The sequence below is a fragment of the Drosophila takahashii genome, chromosome 3R (assembly GCF_030179915.1).
Source record: "Drosophila takahashii strain IR98-3 E-12201 chromosome 3R, DtakHiC1v2, whole genome shotgun sequence".
NCBI classification, from domain to species: Eukaryota; Metazoa; Arthropoda; class Insecta; order Diptera; family Drosophilidae; genus Drosophila; species Drosophila takahashii.
In genome coordinates, this window is record NC_091681.1 from 17,168,981 (window position 1) to 17,193,415 (window position 24,435).

At 40.9% G+C, this 24,435-nt stretch overlaps 4 protein-coding genes across 5 annotated transcripts; all 4 read left to right on the forward strand.

Moving 5' to 3' along the window:
• The first annotated feature begins 4,935 nt into the window (after positions 1-4,935).
• On the forward strand, positions 4,936-20,130 carry MFS9 (major facilitator superfamily transporter 9). Its single transcript, XM_017149446.3, has 6 exons — positions 4,936-5,098; positions 16,887-16,968; positions 17,626-17,929; positions 18,294-18,834; positions 19,261-19,537; positions 19,615-20,130. Exons 2-6 carry the CDS (start codon positions 16,910-16,912, stop codon positions 19,940-19,942), a joined length of 1,509 nt encoding a protein of 502 aa, XP_017004935.2. The 5' UTR covers positions 4,936-5,098; positions 16,887-16,909; the 3' UTR covers positions 19,943-20,130.
• A 958-nt stretch (positions 20,131-21,088) lies between these two features.
• Positions 21,089-21,490, forward strand: MtnB (Metallothionein B). The gene is made up of 2 exons (XM_017149396.2): positions 21,089-21,218; positions 21,280-21,490. Exons 1-2 carry the CDS (start codon positions 21,194-21,196, stop codon positions 21,384-21,386), a joined length of 132 nt encoding a protein of 43 aa, XP_017004885.1. The 5' UTR covers positions 21,089-21,193; the 3' UTR covers positions 21,387-21,490.
• A 762-nt stretch (positions 21,491-22,252) lies between these two features.
• On the forward strand, positions 22,253-23,035 carry LOC108062639 (uncharacterized). Of its 2 annotated transcripts, none has more exons than XM_017149389.3 (4): positions 22,253-22,376; positions 22,451-22,588; positions 22,658-22,851; positions 22,909-23,035. In XM_017149389.3, the coding sequence occupies exons 2-4, from the start codon at positions 22,501-22,503 to the stop codon at positions 22,945-22,947; spliced, it is 321 nt and encodes a 106-aa protein (XP_017004878.2). In that variant the 5' UTR covers positions 22,253-22,376; positions 22,451-22,500; the 3' UTR covers positions 22,948-23,035. The 2 variants fall into 2 exon arrangements, with proteins under 2 accessions (XP_017004878.2, XP_070073599.1); XM_070217498.1 differs by having other exon boundaries at positions 22,263-22,376; positions 22,646-22,851.
• Positions 23,036-23,149: 114 nt separating this feature from the next.
• Positions 23,150-24,230, forward strand: Dic2 (Dicarboxylate carrier 2). Its single transcript, XM_044394244.2, has 2 exons — positions 23,150-23,605; positions 23,660-24,230. Exons 1-2 carry the CDS (start codon positions 23,178-23,180, stop codon positions 24,147-24,149), a joined length of 918 nt encoding a protein of 305 aa, XP_044250179.1. The 5' UTR covers positions 23,150-23,177; the 3' UTR covers positions 24,150-24,230.
• Positions 24,231-24,435: the final 205 nt, after the last annotated feature.

Sequence of the window (24,435 nt, forward strand, 5' to 3'; positions counted from 1 at the left end):
TATTTTAAAAAATGTAAATTCTTTTCGCTAAATGAGTCTAAAATACTTTTTCTCTCTCTGTAAGAGAAAAGGCAGGCAAAAGAGGTACAGAGAGAATAAAAACGTTGTTGCCATCTCGCAGTCAATTGAGTCTGCTCCTGAGCGCCCTGTGTGAACTATGTGTGTGATTTTTGTTTGTGTGTGAGTGTGTGAGTGGGGGTGTGCGAGTGTCAGTGCACTTTGCATGTGAGCAAATAGCAAGTCCCCAACTGGTCAGGGTTTAGTTTTCTTGTTTGTCCTGCCTCGTGTGGCGTGTGTTGGATGTTGGTAGTTGGATGTTGCATGTCCTCGTGTCCTCGGTGCCTTGAGTAATGTTGTTTAGCCGCCTCTGAGTGAGCTGAGCTGCTGCTTTCGTTGTTGCTGCAATTGCAGCAGTGGCTGCAATGGTTGCTGCATGCAGCATGCTGCAAATGCTGCTTGTTGTTCGGTTGTAAGCGTTGCTTGATTTATGACCGAGCAAATTTCACTTGACATAATCTTGGGCAATTTTCTTGAATATGGCTCCCCGGTGACAATGCTCGGTTGAACTGAATTGAATTCTAATTTCGCAGGGGGTGCAAACGAGGTCAGTTATATCTCAACCACCTCACCCCACACATTTTCCAATTCCCTGCCGGCTGTACTGTCCTGTCTGTCTGTCTGGCAAGGCAAATAAACGCTTATTTGCACACTAATTGCACCTGCGACGTGCTTTGTTATTATAAAATTCTATATTTACACAAGCGAGCGCTGTGTGCTGCCTGCCTGCCCGACTGCCATCCCCATCCAGCTCAACTCAGCTCCATCCCCTATTTTTGTTTTCGCTATTGTCACAATATTTGCCGTTGTCGTTGCGCCTGCTTGTTAGTGCTGAAAGGCTTTTCGGCTTCTGCTGAATAAATTTTTCAAAGTCTTCGGAGCCAACGTGGCGTATGATTAACCATGCGGATGTCTCTGCTTCTGCGGTTGCTGCGTGCTCGCAGCTTAATTATGCGCAAGGTTAGCCCGTAGTCTTTGGCCCGGCTATATATGCTCGGGAAATACATGTGTATATCAAGCATCCTTGACCCAGGATGCGTGTTCGCCCTGCAGCAGCAACAGTAGCTGCAGCAGCAGCAGCTAAATTATGGTCATTAAAAAGCTTTCAGCTCGTGGACATATCCAATGACATTAAAACATGGACGCAAATGCATGATTTTAAATGAGGATGACCTTTGGTGTCTGTTGAACCCTCTTCAAATAAGCTTCAAGCATGAGTAAATTCAAAGATATAAGTTTATTACTTAAATATAATTTCTTAAATGTCTAACAAGTAAAGCGTCAGGGCGATATAGATTTTATAAATAACCAATGATTAAAAAATATAAATTTTTACAAACAATTCAATATTTTATATAATTTCATTGAAAGAACCAATTTATTTTACATCATAAAATTGTATTCATCTCTAATTTTGATTTATTTCACAATTTTTATTTCAAATCACTTATAAAAGTACCTAAAAGTATGCAATGAAATAAGTCATTTTTGTCTTTCAGAGTAGAATATATTCATGCATACTTTTAGACACCTTTAGAAAATATTTATAAGGATTTAATAAAGACGACAGACTAATCCGACTCGACACTTAAGTTGCCCGAATTAAATTAAATTTACGATAATGTATGTTAAGTCCTAAACGGCGACAATATCAATCTATCCAATCAGCTTGCTTTGAATTGCTCGATTAAAGCCCTAGGAGAATCCTTGACTGGTGACCTCCTTCCGTCGTTGCCTACTTCACGGCGCTATCTGGTTGGCAATTAGGCAAAGTTTGGCTATGCAGCCAGCTGAAATATTTAAACAGCATCGGCAGAGCAAAGCAGAGCAGAGAGTCGAGTTGCGTTAACCTTCGGGGAATTACGTGTGTCCAAATGGAATGAAAATGAAATGTCCAACTGCCGGCGACTGGGAATCGAAGAGGTTTAAGACTTGTGCTTTTAGTTCGCTAGCTGCTACAGCAGCTGCTGCATTTCAAGTAGGTAAAAAGCGCAATGGCACAAGACGCCTCGGATCCTGGAGCCTGAATCCCGGGAATACCCCCTCTCCGCCTCCTCTCCTCAGCTACCCCACTTTCTGTGTCCGAGAAGGGGCCTTTGTAATATGCGCTCAGCTCGCTGCGAACTTTTGTCAACTCGAAATCAAAGGGGACGGCCCAGGAAGTTGAAAAGTTTCGAGTTTTCTACTAAAGTTACTAGCAGAAAAACCATTAAAGGCTCACGTAGTCAAAGTCAAAAGACAAATTTGCATTGGAACGTTTTCCTCCCCTCTATCGTTTTTTTTTATTTTTATTATTTTGGCTTGAAGGTGTAGCGAATTCGGAAAGGTTTTCCACGATAGAAAAGCCCGCTTAAAGCTTTGCGAGCAATTTTCTGGTTTTGTTTGTCGCGCATTCAGCTGAAATTGTTTGCACTTAGCTGCGTTTGCTTTGAGCGCACAATTAAAATGCAATTTGGCAGAGCAGCGGGCACACAAAGGCGCAAACAATAGAGCCACCGAATACCGAATAGCGAATGCAAAATGCAGAGCGCTCGCCGAGCAGCAAATTCGACACCTGGTCCGAGGAGCTGTGAAAAATAAGCGCAAATCCCCGGCAAATGGTGGCATTTAATGGAGATTTTAGCTGCGAGTCCAATTTGTTACCATTTTGGCCATGCTTAATGCTCGCCTTGATTCGACAGCGAACGGGTTTGGCCCCCTTTTTGGCCCTCTTCTTTTTGTTAGTTGGTGACCCGCAAACCGGCCCCCAAGTTTTAAAGCGAAATTCGTGAGAATTCGATTTGCATTGAGGTGTGAAATTATCCCCACGGGCGCTCGTTTAACCCGCATACGGTATTTGTGCCGATGTGTAGCCCAAAAATCAATTAATTGCAGTACACACATATCCTTGGGGCATCCCGGTGGCGACAGGCAGTGGCCGTTGTCATTCGAGCAATCAATTCTGGTTATTTTCTTCCCGTTTTTAATTCAACATGTCCACATGTTGCTGTTATTGTTGCGTTGTTGCTCTTGTTTTGTTTGGCCAATATTCGGGCCCGGAATGTTGCAGTGTTTTTGTCACGTGCTGCATTCGTTCGCAGCATGTAAATTGAGCTGCCACACTTTGTTTATTTGTTCTGCAGCACGTGTGACTGCGGCAATTGTTTATGATATGTCCGTGCCCCAAAAAACGCACAGCAGAAGGCTTAACTTCAATTCGCAACTTTTTCAATATTTCGATTGGTGCACAGAGAGAATAGAGATTTGCAAATATTTAAAACAAAACTCTTTTTACTTCTTTTATGAAAAAAAATTTGAGTAAGAAAAATTTTAAAATGGTTTTTTATTAAAATAAATGCAATTTAATTTTAGCATAACAGATTTTTAACACATTTTTTCCTGCAAGTTTTTAATTTTAACCTTCAAACATTTTTTTTTGTGTGCCATGTTTTTGTTCCTATACATTGTGGTGTTTTTTCCGTATGTTATGTTTTTTTCAGAAATATTGCAAACAAATAACGCCAATTATTTCGAGCCAACGAGGCGCATACGTTATGTATACTTAATGGGTCAAGCAGAGCCGATAAAGCCCACCTGCTTTCATCTGTTAATCGCACTGCTTGCCGCTGTTAACTTCCAGCAACGCCCCCGTAGTCCAAAATACCCCATTAATACCTGTAAGTAGCCATGTAGGCACCGCTTGGTGCCATCAATTAGTGGTTATACGAAAATCATATCAAACGGATATCTTAAGATAATATAATAAACCACTTCGAACTGGATATTTATGCAATTTGTTTGTTTGCAGACAATTCACACTTGCCATTGAAAATAGATGACATTAGTTAAGGCGTAGGCCACAGAATTGTCGTGCTCGCTTCCTAACTGTTAATTTCTGCGGTGAGCTGCATGCTAATTTGTTTTTGGCACCGACTTGTTTACTGCATTGCGGTTATTTACAAAGAAATAAGGGAAAATTAAAAATAAATCAAGGCATGTCATATGAGTTTATAGAGGAATACTATTTAAAAAAAAACCATCTCAATTCACTTAAATCCTCCTACACCTTTGGACAAATGTGTTCTAACATTGCGGAATGTTGGCCAATAAAGTCAATTAAGTCGCTAATTTACCGACGGCGACAAAAACAACTAATAAATACAATTAAATGTGTTAATTAAATTAGGGAACAACGTTTGTAAAAATAACCTTTTTTTGTTAAACATGATTGTTTAATTACTGAAAAAAAGATATTATTAGATAAACATAATTTTAGGAGTGGGAAGTAGTTAAAAACTCATTTAATTCTTTTTTAAATATGTTAGCAGTTATTAAAAAAAAAATTTAAGTGTTTACTGTTAAGACCCAAAATAATTTCATTGTAGCTTTTATAAAGTTTCTAGTCCCTTCTTCTTTTAATATATTTTCCCGAAAAGAAAACTTTCTAGATCTTAAATTTCACTTTCTTGCCCTTTGTGCTAAAAGTAGCTACCGAATTAGCTAAAAATCTGGCAGATTCAATTAAGCTGGCAGAAACGCTAGCTGCGTATTGCTCGTTGGCCGCACAAATTGCCGAAACAATTTATCTTTACAAGCGCCACATATTCCGGCTAATCAAACGATAAGCTTTATGCCGATTATTATCAGTGCTGGCGGTCTAATCACGTCAAGGTTCCTGCCTCTTTCTCTCGATTTAGCTCTGCTTTTATTACCTGGCACTGGTACTGCCAGTGCCTCAATTGAAGTTAAACTGAACGATGAACGGTGGAAGGTGGACGGTGAGTGGGATGGAAATCCCAGCTCCCGCTCCCGAAAAGCACAGCTGATTCGATCGAGCTGCCGCTGCTGCCGAGTTGAGCTGCTAAATCGAAAGCGGCTGGATATTTCAGTCCGCTGCCAGCCACCGGCGACTTCACACCTGCCTGCCCACCTGCCCAAGGCCCCGCCCCCCATTGCGGCAAGCAGTGCTGTCGAACGGATAGGATCGATCGATCGAGACCAGTGCAAGCAGTTTTGGATTCCAGTTCCAAGAAGCGCGCTCTTAAGTTTTCAACTTTCATCGGTGCGTTTTGACTTTTACTCTCGTTTTTCGCATCGCCAAAAGTTTTTGCCGCAGTTTCAAAAGTATCTTTAGTTTTTACAAAGTGTTTTCGTGCATGTGTGTGGTGGTGTTAAACGAACCATTTGTTTGCTCAACTGTCTTCGATGAAGTTTTAATTAAAGACATTTTGCCGCCTTTATCAGGGGATGCAGCTGTTGCAGAAATGGTTCTTGAAAATCGGTTGTTGTTTCAGTCAGGTATTTTTATTAGACTTGTATGGAAATTCAGATTGCTTATCATGTGTAGGAATATTACAAAAAATTTAATAATACTATCATGTAATTTTTATGGGATTTTGCATTGCAGATTTCTATCAAAAGTTATTAAGTTTCTGTATGACAACACAATATTTCATGTATTTTTATTGAACTGAGGGTATTTGACATTTTAGATGAATGACAATCACGTGTTTTGTTTTAGCCACTTTTTAAAGCTAAAAGGTAAATATTTTTTTCCGAGCTGCTACTTATCAGAGGCAACAGGTTTCTTATGGAGCTGTCGAAAAGGTTTGCCCCAGGCGAACCTATCAGCCGAGGCAGGAATTTATGATACCCAAAATGGCACTCCATAAAACAAAAATCTCAGCAGGTTTTCTTGTTATTCTGCGTCCGAAAAATGAAATTTGCAGTCGCTGAAGATAACCATGCGGTAATAAAAGGCCAAGACCAAGCTATATATATCATTTTATGATTACTAATCTGAAGCCATAAACAAAAGTTTAAAGTATAGCATTCAGAAATAAGTCCATTAAATATCAATTAGGTTTCTAACCCGAGCAGCGAATTGTTTTATGGTTACACCTTGTGGAAACATTTTATAGTATGGAAAACTTTTGGGGAACACTTTCCTTTGGTTTATGACAGGTGATTGCACGGTAGTTGTCGTAAAAGTATAATGATAAGCGGTTTGTAAGCAGTTATCTGTGAACCTACAAGTACTTGTACACCTAAAAATATTATTATATATTTTAAAGGGTTGTATAAAATGTTTTAAAAAAGCTAATAAATAGAGAGGAGCCTAAAAATAAATGGATGTATTATGTATACTCTAGCATTATCTTGATATTATGTAATTATCCATAATTTATGAGAACTTACAATTTTTTGTAGTGTAGAAACGAATACTTTCACTGATTGCAGAGAGACCGGTTTCTAACACGTGCGTGCTGTGCAATTGCTTCAATTTGAAATGACATTCAAAAGCAGCGCGTGTTGGCATTGCCGAAAATTCCTGCAATTTGCAAATCAAACCGAATCAACTCGACCAGACTTGGCTCACTTACGCCACAATTATTAGATTATAACATCCAGAGTGAGGATGATGATACGGTTCTGTGCGGGATTTCGCGTGCCACAATTGGCGAACCATTCGCTTAATAGGCTAAATGGATAATTGAGTTAAGATGCGTTCCCGTGGCGGATGCCCAGCCCAGACTTCTATTCTCATCTCAAATCTCGAATCTTTGTCATATTATGTTTCCGCATTAGTGAGCCACAAATTGCTTAGCAAAATGTTTGCTCTTCGTTCAGTGTCAATGGCAATTACTGTAGCGAACTACGTTTCGAGAGCTGGTGTAATTTGTAGCCTACGTAGAGCACGCGCTGGTTCCGGCATGAGTTACCAGTAGAGGGGGGTCGGGGATAGGTTTTAAGAACGCTGCTACTTGCTCTATAGACGAACAACAAAATCTTATTACTTCGCGTGCTAAAGGGTACGAGGATCTCCACAGGACTAATGGACCGGACTATTGACTAGCAAAGGACAGACAAGGACGAACAAGGATGTAGTGCCTTTATGTCAGCGGTTGTTCAAGCTGACTTGCCCTCCCTACCATGATCACCATCGACCAGATATATTTATGGCGATCCCTAAAAGGCGACTACACTTTACACGACAGATAACATTCGACGACGCATGGCTTCCCTATGGACTCTACTCAACTTTAGACCACATTATAAATTTTATTTTTAAACATAGAATAATCCTATTAACTGACAAAATTTAATTCTAAACAAGAGCATTAGGATCCTAAGAAGTGATTAACATATAGATTGAACTTAAAATTGCGAATTTAATGAATAAAAATTAAATTTAGCGATCGCTGAATATTTCAGTGCTCATGTATATAACATCTAGCTTTTACATGAAATAATACAAATGTAGAGAGCGGGTATAATGGGTGTAAGCATGTAAAATTATGGCATTATATGTGTGACTTAAAATTTTATTTTATTGAGCAGGGAGTTGTGGTTTGGGCTTTATGGGGAGGAAATTTTTTGGAATTTGAAGTTTTCTTTAATTTTTTTTTTATTTTTATTACGGCATTTAGTAAGGGGGTTAAATTTTAATGTTTGTTGTCTCTTTGGACTTTTGTGTTATTTAAAAAAAAAAGGTAGTTGAGATTCATTACAATGGACTCACTTTGTTTCCCACGATGAAGCGCTTCTCGAAGGGGCCTGTGAAAGAGAACCTCAACTACTTAAGAGATTGCTTAAGTTACTCTCACTCGCCTTACTCGTAATCTTCAGCGGTACGGTACTCTGCCGTTAAGTTATGGGAGAGGGAAGGGAATTGTACATGGAAAGACGGGACTGCTCAGCTCTAATGCATATTTTCCTGTTATTGACCTTCTCTCTTGATTGCTATACTCTTAAAACTACTTAAACTAAATTTCAGCTGTTGATCTGCTCCTAGCGGCGTAAAATGCCGCGTAAAATTCGTTACTTTAAGTTTTTAAATGTAATTAGAAATGATTTTGTATTTGAGGGGTTGATTAATTCATTTTTTTTTCTTGGGCTATATTTCCCTACGGCTTACGGACTGTATTGCCGGTAAATGGACCCTAGCCTAAATTTCGCTGGCTACTGGGCTATTCTACAACATATAAACGTAGATGTAGAAAGTATCAAAAATATGTAGATAATATATATAAATCAAATTCTCGGCGCTTTGGTTGCTGCTGAGGGATCTCGGATTCTGCTGCTGCTGCTGGTGCTGATTGATCGGTTGATGGGTATATAACTTCACTCCTGTTGGCCCTTTTGTTCTCCAGACGCCTCTTACGCCCAAGCCTGGCTTTTGGCGGACCGGGGTTATGTAATTAGGTGCCACCTAAAAACATTACGGCGTTCAAACACCACTTTATCAACTTCTCGCACTCAAAAACTTACCCACTAGGGGTTGGCACTTTAGCACTTGTGTTTTTTTTTTGGTTTTTAAGCCACTTGTAACGGCGATTGCCGGGAATTTTGGAAATTTTGGATTTCCTTTAATTTGTGTAACTTTGATCTTTGCACTTGCAACTAACTTCTTCTTCGGTCCACTGGTAATTTTGGTGTGACTCCAAACGAAATTGACTTCGGGTCGGGACCCTGAGTCCGACCTGTAGCTCAAGCCTACTCACCAATTTGGTGAAGTTTTGGGAGTTCTGGCTCAAGAGACTATATTTTCTACTAAACCATGTAGACCAAACTCTGTTGCCTACTTTTGGGCCGAAAGCAATCTTAGCCAAAAGACAAGCAATCCTACAGTTCCCCCCCACCAAAATCTCACTTGGGGTGAGCTATCGACACAAGGGAGATCCCAGCTTGTCTTATTGTCGCAAGTCTTTCGCGTGGTATTTGCCAATTAACCTTCCCTGGAGGTCCTCAATTTCATAATAGGCCAAACCCAGTTTTTTTCGGATCCTAGACTTTATAAAAACCGGTGCTAGCTTTGAGCTAAAACCCTTTGCGAAGTTGCTTTGCTGGAAGTTCCGGCGAAAGACCTCTTGACCCGGTCTGTAAGACACAATTCGGCTCCGCAAGTTATAAGCCCTTTCATTCCTTTCCCTTTGGGCTTCCATCGAATCCTGAGCCGTACGCCTTATTATGTCTCGCGAGTCATCCTTACTGAACTGTACATTTCTATCCTCTAGCAATCCTAGCTCCCTAATGATTTTATATGATTTTCCATCTACTACCATGTGCTGCCCAAAAACCATTCTGTACGGTGTCGTTTTTATGGCCGAATGAAAACTTGACCTCAACGCGCAACAGATGCTACTAAGTTTACTATCCCAGTTCTTTTGACTCGGATCTATGTACGCCTTGATGGCAGCTAACACCGATCTATTGACCCTTTCTGAGGCGTTGGCTTGTGGAGCGTAAATCGCCGTATAGGAGTGTGCGATCCCATATCTCTCAAGTAAAGCGTTGAACGCCACTGATTTGAACTGCACTCCATTATCGGAAATAATAGTTTCCGGTACGCCAAAACAATGGAAGATTTCTTTTTCAAGGAATGGAAGAATAGCCTCTGTGGTAAATTTCTTTACGGCTTTTAGAAAGGGAAACTTAGATGCATGATCGACTACAATAAAAAGCCCTATATGCCCTTCCGAGCTACGCGGATACGGCCCTAAAAAGTCCACGTAGAGCCTTTGAAAAATCCTTTCAGATTGGCCAGTATTTCCCAAGGCTGGTCTCAAAGTCTGACTGGGATGCTTTGTTGTCTTGCACACTTCGCACCTATTGACAAAATCTTTTACATCTACCGCTAAATTTGGCCAATAGAAATATCTTCTCAAGTTTTCTAACATTTTGGCTATGCCACAGTGTGCTGCTAAGGGATCTTCATGCGTTTTTTTTAACAAATCTGGAACTAGCTCTTTAGGAAGCCACAGCTTCCAACAGGATTCATCTGCCACTTTCTCGTCTGCAGCGTGCTCAGCGCGACGATAAACAAACCCGTTGCTGACCTTAACCTCACCTAATTGTTGTACTCCTGTGGAAATAGCTGCTTTTAGATCTTCGTAGTTTTTCCCTTTAAACTCACTAGCATCCATATCCACTAAACTAGATATTTCTAAGACCGAAAGGTCTTCCGTAAAAGTCCTTGACAAGGCGTCTGGCACTACATTTTGGCTTCCTTTTCTATGGCTGATTTTGAACTTAAATCCCTGCAGTTTTAGGGCCCATCGTGCAAGACGAGAACTGAGGTCTCCCTGGGACATAAGCCACTTTAAGGACGCGTGATCCGTTATAATTGAAAACTCTTGTCCCTCCACATATGCCCTGAATTTTTTTACCGCCAAAACAGCTGCCAAACACTCCTTCTCTGTGACTGTGTAATTTGATTGACATTTGTTTAGTTTCTTGGACATAAAGGAGATTGGAACTTCGTTTCCCTCGGCGTCGTCCTGCATTAGAACAGCGCCCACTCCAGTGTTGCTTGCATCACAATGGATGGAAAACGGAGCGTCAAAATTTGGGCTATGCAACACAGGGGCCGTACACATGTGTTCTTTCAAGATTTCAAAAGCTTGTTGAGCTTCCTCAGTCCAAGCAAATTTCTTTCTGTTTCTGAGCGTATCGGTAATTGGAGAAGCTAAAGCGGCAAAGTTTTTTATAAATTTATTGTACCAACCCGTCATTCCTAAGAAACGGCGAACCTGTTTCATGGAGCGAGGGCTAGGGAACTCCAGAATTGCGGATATTTTATCTGGGTCTGTGCCTACGGTTCCATGGCCAATCACATGTCCCAAGTATTTAACCTCCTTGATACAAAAATTGCTTTTTTCTACGTTTATGGTCAATTTGGCATTTTGAAGGTGAGACGCAACCTCTTTCAGAACTTCTATATGTCTTTCAAAAGTATCTGAGACTATTAGTAAGTCGTCTAAGTACACAAACACCTCGTTCCTTAGAGACGCTGGGATCACCTTATCCATTAGCCTACACATAGTCTGGGGAGAATTAGATAGCCCAAAGGGCATAACAACAAACTGATAGAGGGGTCTTCCAGGCACTGTGAATGCTGTTTTGTCCCTTGAATTAGCATCTAGCGGGATCTGCCAAAAGGCGTCTTTTAGATCCAAACTAGTTATGAATTCTGCTTTTGGGAGCCTACCTAAAATTCCATTAATAAGTGGCATTGGATATGCGTCTTTAACCGTCACTTCATTCAGCTTTCGGCTATCAATACACAGCCTTACTTTACCAGGTTTCTGGACCAGAACTACTGGTGAGGACCAAGCGCTGGACGACTCCTCTATTACACCTAGCTCTAGCATTCTATCCAGTTCCGCATACATAAGTTTTTCCGTTGCCGGAGATACCGCATAGTGCCTTTGTTTTATGGGTTTTGCTTGAGCCACATCAATGGAGTGTGAGAGTAGTTGGGTCCTTCCCAGACCTTTCGCCGCGTACGACGGGAAAAGCTTAATTGCACGAAGTAGCGCTTGCTGCTGGTCAGGCAAGAGCTCACGAGATATTGGCTCTTCTAATGCTGCCACTATTGGATTGTTGCCCCGGAAGGCTTCGGGTAATAACTGGAAATGCTTCCAAAAATCTATTCCTAGATACAAATCTCCTGCTAGGGATGGTACTATATAGAAGGTTAGTGTTTTCTTTTCGCCCCGGAAGGACACTTCTGTAGTTAGCCGACCACTTATCGGTTGGGATTGCCCGTCTGCTGTTCGAATTCCTGCTGTTATTCTAGAGTATTTTATATTTAGTTCTGGTAGCTCTGCAGCCAGACTCCCACCTATGCAGCTGACTGACGCTCCAGTGTCCAGTAAACCAACTACCATTTTGCCCAAAATTTCAACCTGCGCGTAAGGCCTGAAATCGTTAAGTTGCCCCACTATGGCTGAGAGCAACAGCTTGCGTTCTTTCTTTTTTAAACATTTGTAATTGTCCCTACGGCTTGTTGAACGAGTGGTATGATTGCTCTCTAACTCAGTTTTGGAAGAAATCTGGGCAGTTGATTTTGGTTTTGGGGTTAGTGAAGTGAATCTAGTTGGTCGGTCATCGTTGCCTTCGAGACCATCTGTTTGCGTGCCTTTGTGGCACGCTCTGCTGAGTTTTTTGACGGGTGGCACTTGATGCAGGTATGACTGTACTGGCCGTCTTCTCCGCATCCGAAACAATACACCCGCTTCGGTACTGGGCACTTGGTATGTGGATGTCCCTTTTCTTTACAGTTCCAACATCGCAGATTTATGGCCGCTAACTCTTGATCTTCATCAGACTCTTCGCTCTCTGTTACTGTCTCTACCTGACATTGCACCTCACAGACTTGCCTCCTGGGTGGTCCGTGGCGCGGTGTAAATCCTTGCGGCTTTCCTACGGTTTGCATAAAAATTTCTCGGGTCCTTACTAGTCGTCTTAATTCTTGCACAGTTCGGGTATGCTCATACAAAATCTCATGTTGGACTTCTGGAAGGAGGTTCGCCCGCAAAGTTTCAACCATTGCTTGCTCTGACATTGGTTGCGACAGTCTATCTGCAAGGGCAGCGATTATCCTATGGAAATCATCGAAAGTTTCGTTTCCCCGTTGCTTCCTTTGGTCTATTTCCGCTCGAATGTTCCTGTCAGTTCTATCGTCTTTGAATTGGCCTTTAAGTCCTTCAACTAACTCGAACCAACGCACTGCAGATACGCTTTTATGAAAACGCCAATACCAATCGCTCGCGATTCCGTCAAACAGCAAATTAGCATTCTGAGCCACTAGCTCAAGATTTCCCTCCAATGATTGTCCTGCTAAAGCTTCTACTCTGTATATAAAGTCTTCGACAGTCATTGGCCCTTTTCCTGAGAAGCGTAGCTTCCAACCAACCATGATTTGAGCAATCTTATCTGGCCTTAAGGAGCTGCTTGCTGAGGCAGGCGAATAATTGCTACTACGATTCTGACCTAGATTTGGTGGACCTTGAGGATCGGTATTACCTTGGTTATACATCGGGTCTAACATTATCTGGTTAGGCGAAAAATTTGCCGCTTGGGCTTGCGAATTCCCTGCGAACGCTTGGGTCATGGTTCTTGTTTGTTGCGCCAAAGCATCAGCGAAACATTTTGTTTGCTGGGCCAATGCAGTCGTTAAGGCTTCTGAAATGGCTACCCTGATAGTTTCGGCCATTGCCGACTGAAAATCAGTTGGAGGTTCAGTCGGGGCTGAAGGCGGTTGTTGGTCGTTACCAGTAGGCATTGTGATGTCGCTTGATGGTTTGCCTTGATTAGCTTTCGACCTAGTTACTACGTTAAGTGGCACTATTGGAGTTTTGGTTCTCGAGCCAGAAGGTTTAGTTGGAGTATCAACTGCTAAATTCTCCGCTGATGCGAATGATAGTGAGCTAGAGCAGACAGGACAGATTTTTGTTTTCCCCGCTTTTGTAGCGAAGCAATTTCGGTGAAAATCGTGACCGCACCTTGCGTGTAGCAATTGGATCGGAAAGGAAATAGGTTTTGCGCAGATCTGACAAACGTTCTCTACTATTTTATTTAGATCTTCTGTGCTGTGTGCTAGGGACATTTCAACAAAACCTACAGCTCCGGAATCTTGCAATAATAATTAAAAAAAAATATCTACCTAATAATAAAAATAAATAAATAAAATAAATAAATAATAGTAAGCAAAAATAATAAATAAACAAAACATAAATAAATAAATAATTAATCGAAAAAAAATCAGAATAAAACTTTCAAAATTTGGGGTGCCATGCAATCGTTTTCTGCTATCTTTTTGTAAAGTTCCTTGTCCTGCTAAGCCCTGTCGGTAATGAAATTTAATACTATTGACTCTAAAAATTTTTAATAATAAAATGGAATTACAAGTGGAAGATGACGTTTTCAGATGACGAACTATTACACAAAAACAATAAAAAGGTTCACCTCAAGGCAAACGGCAACAAGAGGCTCCTGTAATATATGGATTTCCATGTAACAGATTCACTAATCTTACATTTAACATCTTGTATCAAATAACTTTTTGCAACTTGTATTATATACAGACTATACCAGACACACCAGGCAAACGGCCAAAAGTGTTCTGTACAATTCCGCCTAAAACTCCACTACAAAAAGATTAATACGCAAAACAAAAATAAATTACAAAATAAAATTTGACTAGAAAGGTGAAAGATATCGTTTTCAGATGACGATCTATTAACGAAAATACCTACTTAATCGGTTCACCGCATGGCAAAACGGCAACATCCGGCTCCTATTGTTCAGATTCTCGAAAACAGACTCTTAATCTTACATTTAACATCTGGTATTAATAAAATTCTTGAACTTCGCATAAAACACAGACTATACCAGATACACCAGGCAACCGGCAACAAGTGTTCTGTACAATTCTATATTAAACTTCAGTACAAAAAAAATTAATACTTCCCACGCTAAAAGACGGGATGGCAAATTTATTAAGCCAATAAACAACGCCCTATGCGTAAGTTTAATTAGGTAGCGGCGTTAAAGCTAAATAGCTAAAACTTTTCCAGCGGCCTAATAGTATGCAAGGAGTTTTGATCCGTAAATCACTCCTCGCCGCACCTAATCTAGAGGATGAATGCTGTGGAGATTCTCTTGACTAACGTCTGATGTTACTGACGGTTTTAAATAAATATATTTTTTCTTTTTATGGATCTGGCCTTGCCGGATCGATCTGTCGCCATGACAGAATCGGGCCACACACGTTTGGGCGCCAAATAAGTTTATTGTTATATATTAGAATACTGTAGCGAACTACGTTTCGAGAGCTGGTGTAATTTGTAGCCTACGTAGAGCACGCGCTGGTTCCGGCATGAGTTACCAGTAGAGGGGGGTCGGGGATAGGTTTTAAGAACGCTGCTACTTGCTCTATAGACGAACAACAAAATCTTATTACTTCGCGTGCTAAAGGGTACGAGGATCTCCACAGGACTAATGGACCGGACTATTGACTAGCAAAGGACAGACAAGGACGAACAAGGATGTAGTGCCTTTATGTCAGCGGTTGTTCAAGCTGACTTGCCCTCCCTACCATGATCACCATCGACCAGATATATTTATGGCGATCCCTAAAAGGCGACTACACTTTACACGACAGATAACATTCGACGACGCATGGCTTCCCTATGGACTCTACTCAACTTTAGACCACATTATAAATTTTTATTTTTAAACATAGAATAATCCTATTAACTGACAAAATTTAATTCTAAACAAGAGCATTAGGATCCTAAGAAGTGATTAACATATAGATTGAACTTAAATTGCGAATTTAATGAATAAAAATTAAATTTAGGCGATCGCTGAATATTTCAGTGCTCATGTATATAACATCTAGCTTTTACATGAAATAATACAAATGTAGAGAGCGGGTATAATGGGTGTAAGCATGTAAAATTATGGCATTATATGTGTGACTTAAAATTTTATTTTATTGAGCAGGGAGTTGTGGTTTGGGCTTTATGGGGAGGAAATTTTTTGGAATTTGAAGTTTTCTTTAATTTTTTTTTTATTTTTATTACGGCATTTAGTAAGGGGGTTAAATTTTAATGTTTGTTGTCTCTTTGGACTTTTGTGTTATTTAAAAAAAAAAAGGTAGTTGAGATTCATTACAATGGACTCACTTTGTTTCCCACGATGAAGCGCTTCTCGAAGGGGCCTGTGAAAGAGAACCTCAACTACTTAAGAGATTGCTTAAGTTACTCTCACTCGCCTTACTCGTAATCTTCAGCGGTACGGTACTCTGCCGTTAAGTTATGGGAGAGGGAAGGGAATTGTACATGGAAAGACGGGACTGCTCAGCTCTAATGCATATTTTCCTGTTATTGACCTTCTCTCTTGATTGCTATACTCTTAAAACTACTTAAACTAAATTTCAGCTGTTGATCTGCTCCTAGCGGCGTAAAATGCCGCGTAAAATTCGTTACTTTAAGTTTTTAAATGTAATTAGAAATGATTTTGTATTTGAGGGGTTGATTAATTCATTTTTTTTTCTTGGGCTATATTTCCCTACGGCTTACGGACTGTATTGCCGGTAAATGGACCCTAGCCTAAATTTCGCTGGCTACTGGGCTATTCTACAACATATAAACGTAGATGTAGAAAGTATCAAAAATATGTAGATAATATATATAAATCAAATTCTCGGCGCTTTGGTTGCTGCTGAGGGATCTCGGATTCTGCTGCTGCTGCTGGTGCTGATTGATCGGTTGATGGGTATATAACTTCACTCCTGTTGGCCCTTTTGTTCTCCAGACGCCTCTTACGCCCAAGCCTGGCTTTTGGCGGACCGGGGTTATGTAATTAGGTGCCACCTAAAAACATTACGGCGTTCAAACACCACTTTATCAACTTCTCGCACTCAAAAACTTACCCACTAGGGGTTGGCACTTTAGCACTTGTGTTTTTTTTTTGGTTTTTAAGCCACTTGTAACGGCGATTGCCGGGAATTTTGGAAATTTTGGATTTCCTTTAATTTGTGTAACTTTGATCTTTGCACTTGCAACTAACTTCTTCTTCGGTCCACTGGTAATTTTGGTGTGACTCCAAACGAAATTGACTTCGGGTCGGGACCCTGAGTCCGACCTGTAGCTCAAGCCTACTCACCAATTTGGTGAAGTTTTGGGAGTTCTGGCTCAAGAGACTATATTTTCTACTAAACCATGTAGACCAAACTCTGTTGCCTACTTTTGGGCCGAAAGCAATCTTAGCCAAAAGACAAGCAATCCTACATTACACACAAGCGGCACGCAACAGATCCGCGGCTATAAATATATACAAAAGGTTGGGGCGCTACTCGAGATCCAACAAATCGCGAAATTATAACACGCTCTTGTGTGTGTGGGGAGATAGGAGTAGGAGGCATCATCATCGGCTTCGCTGCACTTGTGTGGTTGGGTCAATCAGCTTAAATTCGAGTTTAATGAATCGCCAGCACGCACACGAGTTGCCAGACCCCACAATTGGCGTATTGTATAAACAAATTAAATGTATTTCAGGCTCACGTTGATCGGCTGGCACAATGACCGACTTGGAGTCTCCGAAGAACGGCAAGCACCTGGAGCAGGTGCACCACAACAAGTGAGTACTATTTGCAAGCCAATCTATTTGTTTCTAATTGGTTCCGCATAGCTCAAGAGCCAAAGAAGTAATGGTAATGGGTGGATTTGAAATACCAAAATAAAATTAGTAAAATATTTTACAAAAATCTTTTCTAATACTTAGATCTGAAATCCTCAAAACATAGTTTCAATATTTTTTTAGGCTTTAATAATAATTGTTTTAATTTGATTTGGAAATATACTTATTTTTAAATTTTAATAATAGTTTTGTTTATATTTTGATTTAAATATATTATATATTACGGTAAAACTGATTTATCTTGCAGTTCTGCTTCATATTTATTTAATTTTTTCAATCAATTTATTTTCTGTTCTGATTAATTACACTGAATATAATAATTTGCAAATGCCACTGTATGAATATACAAAAGCTGGCGAAGTAAATAGGCTCCTCGGGGCCCTGGGGCTATATCGGTTGAATAAACCAGTCGATAATACAACTCGAAAACTGGTTCCGGGGCTAGACGCAAAAAAAAGAGCAGAAATCGAAACCGCCTGCAGCAAATGCTGGCCAACCGAAAGGGAAAGTAACTCTGCCGGCTCCTCATTTGCATGGCTCGCACCTCCGCCGAAGAACCCCACTGACCATACACATTTCTTTTAATCAACTTCGCAGCAATGAAATCACGGAGAGCGAACCACTCACCTGGCGATTCTGGCGAAAACAGCGCTACATTGTTGTGCTATTGGCCTTCTTTGGATTCTTCAATGTCTACTCACTGCGCGTGAACCTTTCAGTGGCCATTGTGGCCATGACAGAGAATCGCACAGTGCTGGATGGCGATGGCAACATTTCCTACGTGCAGGACTTCCCCTGGGACTCCAAACAGAAGGGCCTAATCCTCAGCTCCTTCTTCTATGGCTACATCCTAACTCAGTTCCTGGGCGGCTACATTGGCACCAAAATTGGTGGCAACATTGTGAGTTATTAATATCATTAGATTAATGTAGTTATTGGTGTTAATTTGATTTTTTATAAAAAATGATTTGTATACACATATTAAGTTACAATCGTTTTTATAGAAAAAATTATCTAATTTAATAGCTTAATTACCGTAAATAGTATTTGATGATGTTTAAATAGAATTGTTTTTTTGTACCATGTTGAATAGATTTTAATTGCATGTTCAAAGCACATTTTAAATATTTTTTAGCTGATAAATAATATGTCATTAGTTAAATCACAATGCGTGTCATTTGAGCTGTGAAAATACAAGAAAAATTATGTTTTAAACTTGTAAAGATAAAATTAAATTTATATAATAAATTTTATAAAAACTCTAGGTCTTTGGAACTGGAATTGGAAGCACTGCCATTCTGACCCTGCTCACCCCGTTGGCAGCCTCGCATAGTTTGGAAATGTTCCTGGCCGTCCGCATCATCGAGGGCTTCTTCGAGGGCGTCACCTTCCCCGGCATCCATGCGGTGTGGGCCCGTTGGTCGCCGCCCTTGGAGCGATCCCGTATGGCTTCGATAGCCTTTGCGGGCAACTATGCAGGCACTGTGGTGGCGATGCCGTGCTCCGGTTTCCTGGCCACCAAGTACGGCTGGCAAAGCGTATTCTACGTGTTCGGCACTATCGGCGTGATCTGGTACCTCACTTGGATCATTTTCGTTAGAGCCGGACCCGAACAGGATCGTTTCTGCTCGAAGGAGGAGTGCGAGTACATACAAAAGACCATTGGATATGTGGGAACCAAGCACATCAAGCACCCCTGGAGGGCCATCTTCACGTCGATGCCTTTCTATGCCATCATGGCCTCGCATTTCTCGGAGAACTGGGGATTCTACACTCTGCTCACCCAGCTGCCCAGCTTCCTTCGAGGTAAGTTATTCGGAAAAATAGGAACCTTAAAATGTTTTATTTATATTCAGGCTGTTAAAAAAATTTGAATTTATATTACTATTTATTTTACATTCTTAAAAAATTCAAATTAACCAATTTTTTGGTTTACTAGATAAAATTTATCAAATTATGTTTGAAAATCATTTTTTTATTCTTCTTTGCTAGGCACCTTTTTTAGTTAAATAATAAAATTATTATTAGTTTATAGGAAAATTCGATTTAGTAGTAATATTTTTCTGGAAAAAAGATTTAATCTTTCTTGATATTCTAATTTAAAAAAGAATATTTTGAGAATGTTTTTTTTTTCAAAATTCAACTCGAAATAATGTTGGCTAAAAAACCTAACGTAAATAATGTAAAGATTTTGTTCAAGAATTCTTATAAATATTACTCTTTTAATTTTAGATACGCTCAACTTTGACCTGGGCAAAACGGGCATCCTGTCGGCCGTTCCCTACTTGGCAATGGGCATCCTGCTGGCCGTGTCCGGCTATTTGGCTGATTGGCTGCAGGTGAAGGGCATTTGGACGACCACCCAGGTGAGGCGGAACTTTAACTGCGGAGCCTTCCTCGCCCAGACGGTGTTCATGATGCTGACGGCCTATTTGCTGGATCCCACCTGGTCGGTGGTGAGTCTGACCATTGCCGTTGGCCTGGGTGCATTCGCCTGGTCTGGATTTGCGTGAGTTTTTGAGTTGGCGGGGAGGAAATCCCTCTGAGAGATGTGCTATTCATTCGGGTGCTTTCCTTCATTTGCAGCGTTAATCACCTGGACATTGCGCCGCAGCACGCAAGTGTGTTGATGGGCATTGGCAACACGTTCGCCACCATTCCCGGAATTGTTAGTCCGCTGCTCACGGGCTATGTGGTCACCAACCAGACGAGTGACGAGTGGCGCATCATCTTCTTCATTTCGGCGGGCATTTACCTGGTCGGCTGCGTCATCTACTGGTTCTACTGCTCCGGCGACCTGCAGGAGTGGGCCAAAACGCCCGAGCAGAAGGCCCAGGAGGCCGAGGAGAAGGCCAAACTGCAGTTGACCCAAACCGCCGGTTTCGTCAACTCCGGCGCCGAATTGAAGGACTAAGCGATTTGGTCTGGCGTCGTCATCACATCATGAATTTGTGCTCTAGTATTACCTCGTTGTTACGTTGTTTGTGATGCTAGCCTTATGCGCACCATTGTGTCTATATTTATGTATGTTAATCCATTTAGTCTTTCCCGACACTCGCTACGAGTGTTTTTGCGAATAAACAAGGCATTTTATTACAAGTATTTTTCGGCCTTTTTTTGTGACTGATCCGTAAAGTATGCAAAGTGCTGTTTTGTGGATACATTGTGATTTCAGTCCAAAAGTATGCTAAATAAAGCTACGTATTCGCTTTTAACTATTTCTGTTAATTTTAACAGAACTCTTTTAGATTAATTTCAAGTTAAATATTTTTGTGTTTAAATATTTAAAATCTTTTTTTTTTTAAAAAACAAATTCTTATAATTTATAAAACTTTATAAGAGTATCAGAACTTTTATATAATGGCATAAACCAGATTTTTAGGTTTTTGTGTACATCGAAATGAGTTTAATTTTGGCTTTTAGTTGTTTAACTAATTAAAAAAGAAACCCATTTCGCTTACTCATAATTTATTCCAGTTTATGATTTATTAGAAACATAAAATTTCCAAAATAAGCCGAAACACTATTTTCCCCAATGAACTAGAGCTCGTTAAACTCCCGCTGAGTTTTCACGCGCTTTTGCTTAGTTTATAGCGCGTTTTGTTCCGCTACTAATTTTTGGTCGTCTTTTTACCTGTTGTATATTTACACTTTACGGCTCGCATTTTTTGAGGAAGAGTTAAATTAAGTGTTGAATTTCGGTTTATTATAACAAAGACCTTTATTCTGTTTTCATCTGATACATACATATAATACCCTGCTCGTTAATCAGCCCACTTTTGATGGTGTGCTTCTGGGCTGACGCGGCGTATACGCAATGTATACGCAAAGTGGCCAGCTGATAAGGTGATGCGGAGGTCGTGTGCAGCGAGTATTCGTACTCGTATTCAAGCAATCGCGTGCGCAAAAAGAATTGCCTATCGTCTGATAAATTGCGAACCACTCGCCCCCAGGCTTGCACACGACGTGATAAGGCGGGTCAAACAAACAAATTTGTTTTGGATTTGTGCAATTTTGCACCCGTTCGAGTTCGAGGCAATCCAAGTGGGTATAAAAGAGGGTGAGCTGTTGGATTGGGTCATCAGTTGAATAGCCAACAAGCCAGCAAGTGAACTTCAGTTTGTTTTAGCCAAGTTAAAGTGAGAGATACCAATATACATACAAAATGGTGTGCAAGGGTTGTGGAACTAGTAAGTGATGCAAAACCATAGCAAGTTGGATAATTGACAAGCGTTCTCGATTTACCAACAGACTGCCAGTGCTCGAGTCAGAAGTGCGGGGACAATTGCGCCTGCAACAAGGACTGCCAGTGCGTCTGCAAGAATGGGCCCAAGGACCAGTGCTGCAGCAACAAATGAGCCAGCCAACTAACTAACTACATATAACTTCTAAACTAAGGCTCAACTCCCACCGAGTTAGCCATAAAACCAATAAAGTTTATGAAGATTTCGGGCATTTAAAAGTTTCCGTTGCTAACTTTCGTTTTGGGGGCCGGACAATCCGATAATTATATTTTCGGCATTTGCCAGCTAAAACCAATTATGGTGAAATAATAAACGTTAGCTGCCATTTCAGTTAAGCAAACCGCAAAATAGAATTACATGAAAAATAAACAAAAAGCAACGCAATGCGACAATTTGGCTGGGATTGCAAATATTTGTGCACTCGCCAACATCTGCACCGGAATTAAAATCCAATCCATCAACGGTGATTTTGATGGAAAGCCGATTGAAAGTCCGTTGAATTGTTGCCTAAACGGAGCATAAACAGAAATAACATTCAATTTGCATGGCCATCGAACTGAAACCCAAATTATTTAGCCGCTTCTATCTGCCAGTGGACTGTGCATTTTGTTCGCTGCAAAAATAACCCATTTGTTTGGGGGCATAAAATGTATTTTGCTTTTGAGGCAATATCCCCCATAATGTGTTTGCCTGTTTTATTGCATTCCAAATAAAAATGTAGCCCCTCCTGGCTGCAAATTTCTCCAACTTTAATGGTCTGCCAACAAAATGGATGTGCTTCTCCATCGGCCAAATAATAACTTTCTCGCCCGGATTTATTTATATTTAAAGAGCGGTTTCCATTCGAGTGGCCATAGCCAGTGGGCCTATGAGCTTTCAGCTGTCAAAACCAAATGACCAATTAAAATACAGGCAATTGTGGACAATTTCAAGCGTCCGTTTCCGGTGCTTGAGCTGTCAAAATATTTATGAAACAACAGTGGTTCAGATCCATTAGCATAATCAGAGGTGCGTGATTGAGGGCTCTGTTGCGTGCCGACTTCGTTTTGTTTCATTTTCCTTTGTTCCTGGCCGGAAGTGAGTCGCAGACTTTTGCCTAATCAGGTGTGAATAATGTGACAAGAAAACGCTCTCCAGCTTGGTATAGTGTTGTTATTTAAATATTATTTTTTTTTTAGTTACAAAGTTGCCTTGCATTAAGTGTCACATTGTGTCTAAATTACTAAGAATGGATCAAGAGTTGGATCAGAAATTTACAATGGAACTGGGAATCATTGAGGATGGTGTACCAGAGTCCACAAACTTAGTTGAACCAGGTGAGTCTGTAGGAATTCTACTAAAGTATGACTTAACTTCAGGCGACTTTATTTCAGTTAATATTCCAGATACTAAGAACAATCCCATCAGAATCGTTAGGGCTACACTTATGGTGATATTGTTGAATGTTTGTTTAGTTGCGGGAACTATTCCCATCTATCTGTATTTAAATACGTTTACCGAAGTGATCAGAGAACGGTTCATGGACTTCATACTTGTTGGTGGAGGCCTTATTGCTATACCCACGTTATACAGGATGGGAGTGAGTAATAATAAGTACCATTTCTGTCCTAGTTATAAAGCATTGCGTTTTTTCCAGGATCTTTCGAAAGGCCGTCATAACTTCTACTACATTTAATCGCTATTTTGATGTTACAGCAAAATTCCAAATGTCTTTGACTTTATATTCAGAATTTTATTAGGATTAAAAGGTCATAATAATCAAAGTATCCCTGCCTTTAAACTCGACACTGCCAGATCATCCTTAAACACTTCTACCTCCCATAAACAACATACAAGTGCATCCCATCTCGTGTTTGAATTCTAAACCAAATTGTGTGTAGGAAGTAAACTTACAAAGTCCGCAAAATGTCGATCAGAAGGGGTGGACTGATGTCCTATAATCAAAAGCGCATTGCCCGCTGGTACTTTGGAGGCGTGGCCAGTTCTGTGGCCGCCATGGTAACACATCCCATCGATCTAATGAAGGTGCTCATCCAGACGCAGGCGGAGAAGCTGTCGGTGATGCAGACCACTCAAAAGATTGTCCGCGAACAGGGCGTTCTGGCCTTGTACAATGGGATCTCGGCCTCGCTGTTGCGTCAATACACCTACACATTGGCCCGGTTTGGAATTTATTCGGTGGGCTCTGGGATGATGGACACCAGCACCATGGGTCGCAAAACACTACTGGCAGCGGCTGCCGGTGGAATTGGCGGCTATGTGGGCGCCCCCGCGGATCTGATCAACGTTCGCCTTCAGAACGATGTCAAGTTACCGCCGGAAAAGAGGCGCAAGTAAGAGATCATCCTGAAGATCTTAAAGATATCTATTATTCTGTATCCTTACAGCTACAAACACGCCATCGATGGACTGGTTCGCATAACCCGTGAAGAAGGCTGGCGCAGCCTCTTCAACGGCTCCTCGATGACCGCGCTGCGCGGAATGTTCATGACCGTGGGACAGATCGCCTTTTACGAGCAGAGCAAGTCGCAACTGGTGCAACTGGGAATGCCCGAGAATATGGGCACCTACATCGCCGCCTCGATCATCTCGGCCACGGTGGCCACCACATTAACGCAACCGATCGATGTGGTTAAGACCCGGCGAATGAACGCTGCGCCGGGTGAATATTCCGGACTGACGGATGTGTTCATTAAAACCTCGAAAGAGGGACCACTGGCCTTCTTCAAGGGCTATACACCCTCGCTGACGCGACTAATGCCGCACACTATTCTTCTGTTTCTGGGCCTCGAGTTTCTGAGGACCCATTTTGGCTATCTGCCCGAACCGAAGCAGGTTGGCCCCTTTTATCGCTACGATGATGTCGATGACGACTAGTCAGTTCTCATTATATTCCAAATTTAATGTACCCTAGTTATGGTATTTTATGTCTGAAATTAAAGTTTTTTAAACAGAGATCTTGGGATAGATTTATGATGTAAAATATTTTTACAATTAAATTGTAATGATGGAAAGACAAGTTGAACTAATAGATCGTACTTTTAAAGTACTACCTAAATCAATATGTTTTTAAATCTTGCAAGCCCTTGCCACGTTTGAGAACTAATCGCATTATTTCGTGTTAAGAATCTCCTGGGATTTTATGAGTAAATATAATGGAATG

Excerpts from the sequence above, each read along its gene's own strand:
- MFS9 (XM_017149446.3), top strand. The coding sequence starts at position 16,910 with ATGACCGACTTGGAGTCTCCGAAGAACGGCAAGCACCTGGAGCAGGTG. Across the intron at positions 16,969-17,625 it reads GAGCAGGTGCACCACAACAA|CAATGAAATCACGGAGAGCG; the intron begins GTGAGTACTATT and ends TCAACTTCGCAG. Across the intron at positions 17,930-18,293 it reads CCAAAATTGGTGGCAACATT|GTCTTTGGAACTGGAATTGG; the intron begins GTGAGTTATTAA and ends TAAAAACTCTAG.
- MtnB (XM_017149396.2), top strand. The coding sequence starts at position 21,194 with ATGGTGTGCAAGGGTTGTGGAACTA. Across the intron at positions 21,219-21,279 it reads GTGCAAGGGTTGTGGAACTA|ACTGCCAGTGCTCGAGTCAG; the intron begins GTAAGTGATGCA and ends ATTTACCAACAG.
- LOC108062639 (XM_070217498.1), top strand. The coding sequence starts at position 22,501 with ATGGATCAAGAGTTGGATCAGAAATTTACAATGGAACTGGGAATCATT. Across the intron at positions 22,589-22,645 it reads CACAAACTTAGTTGAACCAG|TTAATATTCCAGATACTAAG; the intron begins GTGAGTCTGTAG and ends ACTTTATTTCAG. Across the intron at positions 22,852-22,908 it reads CCACGTTATACAGGATGGGA|GATCTTTCGAAAGGCCGTCA; the intron begins GTGAGTAATAAT and ends CGTTTTTTCCAG.
- Dic2 (XM_044394244.2), top strand. The coding sequence starts at position 23,178 with ATGTCGATCAGAAGGGGTGGACTGATGTCCTATAATCAAAAGCGCATT. Across the intron at positions 23,606-23,659 it reads CCGCCGGAAAAGAGGCGCAA|CTACAAACACGCCATCGATG; the intron begins GTAAGAGATCAT and ends GTATCCTTACAG.